Below are 7,886 nucleotides of genomic sequence, written 5' to 3' on the forward strand. Positions count from 1 at the left end.
AGATGTCTGGGGTGCACCTGAGAATTTGCAGTTCTAACCAGTCCCCAAGTGATACCAATGCTGCTGGTCCAGGACTACGCTTTGAGAACCACTGGCCTTTATTAAGAGAAAGGCTGGCAGCCACCCTCAGATACAAGGCAGACTCGTCCATCAAGATTCTGCCGGAAGAGAGGCTGGAGAACAGAAAAGAGAAGGTGCAGAAATGAAATCTCAGTGCTCAAAACAGGTTGACTTCTTATTCATGTGGTGAAGTCACATCAGTGGGGGTGGGGATGGGGACTGGGAGAGGGTGGAGTTAATGAAAGGAGGGCCTAGTCTTCAGGCTTTCAAGGACCCGAAATGATTGAACTTTTGCCATCTTCAAGTGGCTTCCAAAGTTTTCCTGGGTGTGACCATCAAACCAGCAGATAAGAAATTTTTATGGGGCAGGCCTGGATTTTTACACCACATTCCACTGGTAAGAACTCAGTTACATGGCCTCACAGAGATGCAAGAGGAATGGGGGAACATAGTCCCTAGCAGGGCAGCATATCTCAGGCGAGCAAGAATCTCGGTGGACATCCAGCAGTCCCTGCCACCAAAGCCCCTTCCCAGGGCAGGCTTCCAGCCTTAAGCAAGTCTGAGTTTAGGAAATGTATAGGTAATTACACAGACATTTTAATTATTAAAATGAATGTGACTAAAAGTGATCAAAGGACTTCTTAGTGACTGTAAAAAAGCTCTGGGACCCATCCAGGATAGGGACAAGAGGCTGAGACAGACTGTTGCAGGAGCAGCCCAGAGGAAAAATAAACTGCTGTTTTATAACTCTCCAGGGTTCCTCTCTTTTAACATGTTACACTATTCTTTTTTAGAGATTAACCAAATTTTTAAGTGAAATAAATCTAAGGATTTCATAATTTCATATTTATAAAGTTTGATATCCTTTATTATCTATCATTCTTAAAGCAATGACAAATCTACTTTTCAGGGATGAAAACCCACTATTACTGAGGATATCTTCAAAGTTTACTGCAACTCCGAAAACAGGGATGTTCCACACAATAGAGGCAAACACTGCTTTTATTAAGGTGATTACTCTTAATGTAGGCGTACTCATTTACCTAGGCTTGCCATAAAGTGAAATGACATAAACTGCCTGTGACGTCTAACAATTGAGAAAGTTGGAGAGTCAAGCTGCTTGCAAGACTTCTAGTGCTCTCTCTTTTGAGGTGCTCTAAAAGTGAATTAACTAATATATATGCTATTTACTGAAACGGAAAAAAAAAAGAAGAAAAACAAACATCCTTCACGGTCTTTCATTCATTTCGTCAATTAGGACACACAAAGCAGCATCTTTCTCTATAATCTGATCTCTCCTATGACCTGAATTTTCTCTTTGTTGTTCATCCTGTCCAGCACAATTGTTGCTATCATCAGCATCCATTGGTTCAGTTTTTACTCTCAGCCCTGCTTCCGAATGGGGCAAATCATCAGGCAAAGAAGCCAAGCAATTCTGAATCATCTCAATGACTCGTTCCAGATGCTTCTGAAATCTCTCAGCTGTCTCAAGGCGTTGACGTTTCTGCACCTCCATCATGACTCTCAAGGTCTCTCTTGCTTGGTGGGGTCGGTATTCATTTATGAGATGATGCACATGTACAAAAAGCAGCTTAAGATCTTCTAGCTTCTCTTCCCGTTTTATACTCCCAGGGCTCCTTATCAAGATATCTAAGAGGTCTAAGAAATTAATAAGGATAGACATATTGAGTTTTCTCAGTTCTTTCTTGTGATCAAACTGCATAGGATGAAGCCGTTCGATACCCTGACTTTCTAAAGGGCGGATGATAAGGTCATCACACTGGAACTGGTTGCCGAACATCATATAACTGTCCTTTATTGGAGGTGGAGGCTTGGGAGCGAGGCCTTCCTGAATATTTTCATCTGTATACTCCTTGATGTACTGCATCGGAGGGGGTGGGAGGGCGCTTACTTGCTGTGGCTCACCCATTGTGGAAGATCAAGAACCTACAGAAATGGACCATCAGACAAAAAATAAGAAAAAAAAAAATCACACACACACACAGAAATAGACCAAAGATTGAGAGTGGAGCTACAAAACAAACCTGTCACATTCAGCGACTAATGACAGAACATTTTACTTTTTCTCCCCTGGCAGTTTGGCACCCAGGACAAAATGATCTCCCTGGTCTCTAAAACTAACATTTACAACAGGGAAAGGCTGCATCCTTTTCTAATTAGCAATATATACTCAATCATCGTATTTTTCCTGCTCTACTTAATACTTTCATTGGCACAAAAAATATACTGTAGTATACACTTGACCCCTGAGCAACACAGGTTTGAACTTGCACGGGTCCACTTACACGTGGATTTTTTTCAATAGTAAATACTAGAGTACTACAAGATCCATGGTTGGTTGAACCCTCAGATGCAGAACCACAAATATGAAGGAACTGCAGATACGAAAGGTCAACTCTTAGTTATACTCAGATTTTCAACTGCACAGAGGGTGGGCGCCCCTAACCTCCCAGTTGTTCAAGGATCAACTGTATTTTCATCTATAAATTAAATCATCTGGATTCCACACCCCTCACCAGTTATGCCTCACTTCTCTACCCTCCCTACAGCCAAACTACACATGCTGCCTTCCCATCTCACGTTACAATCACTCGTTTTATATTATAGATTGATCTCCAACAGCAAACACTTATAACTAAGGAACACTCTGACAAAATTAAAATTACTATATTCCAGACAAACTCACATCATCCATTCCCTTTTTTCCTACAATATACTCTACAATTTTTTATAGACTCACTAACTTTTCTACATCTACTACAGAAATTTCAAATTCAACTATACCTTCAATAGCCACAATAACCTCCATCTACTCCATTTGAAGCTTAGGTATATCATAAAATGAGAATATCCCGAGTGCTCACTTAGATGGATCTTACCAGATTTTCAAGATATAACATAACACCATCCAACATGAGAGATAGCAAGTAATACCCTGGAGGCAGTTTTATACTTGGAATTTGTGAGGTAATAAGGGCAGCTGTGGGACAGCCCTGAGTTTCCACCAACCCACAGCAGTGAACTGGCTACTGCTGAGAATCAGTCTGTCAGTGGCCACAGACATGATGAGTTATTCTATCAACCCACACTTCACTGCTTTACTAGCCTTCTGCATATTCATTTTTGTCACTATCCAATCTGGCGTCAACCTCCTACCTCCACAGAAACTGCTCATCACGGCCATCAACAACCACCACATGACCAAATCCAATGGACATTTTTCTAAGCTGATCTTAATCTCTCAGCAGCATTTTCTTCCTTTTCAACACACTCCCCTTTTCTCTCAGCTTCTGTGATGCTACATTTACGTCTTCCTCCTACCACACTGTCCGCTCCCTCTCAGTCTCCTATACTGCCCCTCCTTCTCTAGCCAAATTTTAATGCTGGCATGCCTCAGAGACTCACAAACTCAAAACCCAAAGGGAAAAGGCAGGCACCATAAAGAGCGAAGGAGAACTGAGCATCTCCAAGCCAGACCTCAAAGCCTCCAGCCACTAGCATTCATGTGCGAATGAAGATTCATTGTTCCTTGGTCTTGACTTTTCAAGGGCAAAAAAAATCCAGATTTTTATGTGAAATTTCTCAATTTTTAAAAATACTGGCAATTAATTGCAGAAATTGTCAAATACTGTGAGGTCAAAAAATATTTATCTCCAACAATCTTTGTGGTCTGCTGGCCACTTGTTTTAGGCCTCTGTTTTACGTTCTCCCTGGGATGCTCTCAGTCAATTCCATAGCTTTTAATACCATTTCTATCCGTGGTTCTCAACCAGGTGTCATTTTGCCAACCAGAAGATATATGCAAGGTCTGGAGACACCTTTAGTTGCCACAACCAGGGAGGGGGTGCTACTGGCTTCTAATGAGTAAAGGCTGGGGATGCTATAAACATACAGTGCACAGCAACAAAGAATTATCCAGCCCGAAATGTCAACAGATTGTGCCAAAGTGGAGAAACCCTGGTCTATATTTATGACTCTTGACTTTTTTTTTTAATTTAAGTATACTTGATTTACAATATTGTGTTAGTTTCAGGTGTACAGAAAAGTGATTCAGTTATTTTTTTCAGATTATATTCCATTATAGGTTATTACAAGATATTGAATATAATTCCCTGTGCTATACAGTAAATCCTTGTTGCTTACCTATTTTATGTATAGTAGTTTGTCCGTTAATCCCATACTCCTAATTTGCCCCTCTCTCTCTCCCTCTCCCCTTTGGCAACCATAAGTTTGTTTTCTGTCTGTGAGTCTGTTTTGTACATAGATTCGTTTGTATTATTTTTAGATTCCACATATAAGTGATATAGTATTTGTCTTTCTTTTCTTGACTCTTGACTTTTTATCTCCAGTCCAGACTGCGTCTGGGCTGCTCCTGGATGTCTCACAGGGCATTCAAACTTAAAAAAAAAAAGAAAAAAAGAAAGTTCTTTTGAGTCCATCTACCATAAATACACATACCCTAAACCTGTTCCTCTCATAGCTTCTACTCTTTCCTGTTTCAGTAAAATGTCCCCATTATCCACCTAGTATTTCAAGCCAGAAACCTAACGGTTATGTTAATTCTCCTTTTTTACCAATCTCCTCTCCTCACCATCACTGCCAAATTTATCAAGTCCCAAAACTTCGCTATCTCACTATCTCAAGTTCATCAGTTCTGATCAAGACACCATTCCCTCTTACCTGGAATACAATGGCTTCCCAGGGATCTTTTTGATTTCACTACAGTTCTTCTATATAATAGCCAGCCTAATTCTCATAGCACATTCCTTCTCCCTTATATCCTAGCATATTGTCTTCTAGTATTTGTTGGTAGCTCCATTCATTTCAAGAAGGCTTCAAATCAATGGGAATTTGGAAGTAGGTATAAACATCTTTAATGTTTATTTACTCTTTCAAATATTTACGGTTTGTCTAATATACGGCAATGATGATTATAATGACAGACAACACTTGAGTACATAGTATGTGCCAGACACTGTGCTAAATACTTTTCTCATGGTTGCGAGAAATCTGAGAAAAGAAAGGTGCTCTTTCCATTTCAGAGATGAGATCACCATCACCGTGGCTCACAAAAGTTGATCCACTTGCGTAAAGTCACAGAGTAAAGGAAGGAGCCAGAGCCTAAAGATCTCAAACACTACATCATACTATCTTTCAAGGATAAACATGGCCTCCATCCTTGCGTTGCTTACAATCTATAAAGGAAAACAGACAAATAGCTAACTACATGTTTTAAGGTTACTACAAAAGACCAACAGATCTGACTACCAAAGATAAATCTAAAAATTCCATATAGGAAAATATATCATAAGCAAAATTAAAAGACAATCCCATTTTTCTGGGAGAAGAATGCCTGCAAGCTAACAAGGGCAAATATTAGAAATTTAATTTTGATTTTTTTAAAACATATTTTCTGATTCCATCCCCACAAGAAAAGCACTATGACTTCAGCAGTTGCCTGTCTTACTCACAACTCTACCTCCAGCACCTTAAACAATGCCTAGAAGGTGCTAAATCCTCAATAAAGATCCACTGAGTTTTTTTTTAAACCTATATATTTTTTAAAAAATAATAGAAAAATAGGCAAAAGATGAGAAAAATGCAAATGCTGAATAAAGGCAGGAAAATATTCAGACAAACACACTGTTAAAAGCAAATTTTAAAAAGGATTCTTTTCATCTAACAGACTATCAAGATTTCACATACTCCATCATCTGACAAATGTTAGAACACCTTCTATGTGGCAGACCCTGGATTCCAGCACAGGTCACACTCTCCTTCCTCTCAGTTTCTTCAGAGTGGCCATCCCAATTTTAGAAGCAGGCTCTTAGCTCCTCTGGCCCTGCAGGGAAGCCTACTGCGGTGGAGAGCATCCATTCCCCGCAGCTCTCACAGAAGCCACCATGACAGCCGCCACATAACACTCTCAGGTGGCAGGCCAGTACCGCCAAGAGAATATGGGGAATCCTCAGACACAACTGACAGGAAAGGAAACGAATATGTTTATTTGGAATTTGACCTGACAGTATCAAAACTTTTAATGCTGATATTCTTTGACCCAACAATTCTTTTTTTTCAATTTTTATTTTATACTGGAGTATAGTTGATCAACAATGTTGTGTGACCCAACAATTCTATTTCTAGAAATTTATCCTACAAAAATATTGGTACAAGTACTCAAAAGTGTGTTTAAGGATGTTTAACGCAGCATTGTTTGAAAAGAGCAGGAAAAGCTGGAAACAGCCCATAATTTCATCAATATGAGGGCTGGATAAAGTGTCTATATATACACACAACACAGCCATTAAGAAAAAAGGGGTGAAAGTGCATGGGATGGAGGGTTATAAATACTGTGTACCATTTCATTTATTTACAACACACGAGTTGCAAATAGTTATAATCAACTTTTTAAAACTTCCAAAACATCAATTCAGACTTACAGAAAAGCTGTATGAATAGTATAAAGAATATTCCATATTCTTCACTCAGACTCTCCAAATGTTAACATTTTCCCTCATTTGCCTTATTGGTCTCTCATCTCTGCACCTGCAAATACTTCAGTGGGTATCCCCCAAATAAGAATGTTCTCTTATAACCACATAATTACCAAAATCAGAGAATTAGCAATGATCTGGTACTTCAAAATAAATTTCAGACAGCCCAGGTTTCACCCCACTCAAGCCTTTTTAGATTGGAAGCCCAGTTTTGTGCCTCCCAGCACCATGTGTAATCCTCTACTTTAGCTGCCAATCCCCAAAGGGCAAGTAAGTGACAGGTACCATTGTTTCACATCCTCTCTTAATCTTCAAACCAATTCTATGAGTTAAGTAGTATTTTCAATTTCATTTTAGAGATGAGGATCCCAAGTCTGTCTCACCAAGGGGAAGTGTCTGCAGCCAGATCAAAAGGCTAGTAAATGGCACAGCAGGAATTCTTAACCTTGGTTCTTGTACACAGTACAAGTTCCCTTAAATCAGTAAACTATGAAGCATCTAACAGTACAAAAGGAAACTGACGTATTACAGAAATCCTGCTTATCTCCCTATCACTTCTCTAGACTAAACTTGTCAAAGGCGATGGAGGTTTTTAGTAAAACAAGCGCCAGGCATCATAGCCGGTTATCAGACTCAAGATCCACCTTCTAGTGTTTGTTCCGTTCTGCGGTATTTCACCAAAAAAAGAAAGGTATTCTAGGGTCCCATCCCCAGACTTTTGACTCGTTTTGTCTACTGTGAATGGGGCCGCTGGTATGTTGTTTTTAAAACCTCTCCAGATGATCTAATGATTAGGCTTGGCATCTACCTCCTTCCCCGCCTCCCATTAATTCTTCTGATTTCAGGACTGCTCCCTGAGGAGGAAGAGCAAGGCTGGTTATCCCGTAAGGCTGGAGAGGCCAAAGGACTCGCCGAGGCCACCCACTTTAGCAAACCAGCCGCGAGAGACTAGAACTGAGGTCTGCCAACCTCTGGCCGGGCTCGGCCTCCCCACTCGAAGGAAGCCCAGAGCCCGCCGCAAGGAAGGCACCTTCCGCCGAGCGGTTCACCCCGGGGCTCAGCGAGCGGCGGGGAGGCCGCGCTCCCCGAGCGGCGCGGGAAAGGAAAGCGGGCGAGCGTACGCTGCACCAGGCCTCCCCCATCCCCAGCCCGCCCGGAGGAAGTCGCGGGGTCCGGAAGAAGAAATGCACACTGAACGGAGCACCAAACCGTCGCCGCCCACTCACCTCAGCCCCGGGTTTACACTGGTAGCCGCCTTCTCCACCACCACCGAGACCCAACTTCCAACCTCCTCTTCCAGGAAGAAGCCTC

The 7,886-nt window shown here is 41.2% G+C and overlaps 1 protein-coding gene across 1 annotated transcript; it reads right to left on the minus strand.

Annotated features, from left to right (window-relative positions):
- Positions 1–1,044: 1,044 nt before the first annotated feature.
- MED7 (mediator complex subunit 7) lies at positions 1,045–7,886 on the minus strand. Its single transcript, XM_060146503.1, has 2 exons — positions 7,802–7,886; positions 1,045–2,007 (listed from the first exon to the last, which is right to left on the minus strand). The coding sequence occupies exon 2, from the start codon at positions 1,988–1,990 to the stop codon at positions 1,289–1,291; it is 702 nt and encodes a 233-aa protein (XP_060002486.1). The 5' UTR covers positions 1,991–2,007; positions 7,802–7,886; the 3' UTR covers positions 1,045–1,288.

The sequence above is a fragment of the Lagenorhynchus albirostris genome, chromosome 3, assembly GCF_949774975.1.
Source record: "Lagenorhynchus albirostris chromosome 3, mLagAlb1.1, whole genome shotgun sequence".
Taxonomy (NCBI): domain Eukaryota; kingdom Metazoa; phylum Chordata; class Mammalia; order Artiodactyla; family Delphinidae; genus Lagenorhynchus; species Lagenorhynchus albirostris.

Bases quoted from the DNA above. Each gene is read 5' to 3' on its own strand.
- MED7 (XM_060146503.1), bottom strand. From the start codon at position 1,990: ATGGGTGAGCCACAGCAAGTAAGCGCCCTCCCACCCCCTCCGATGCAG.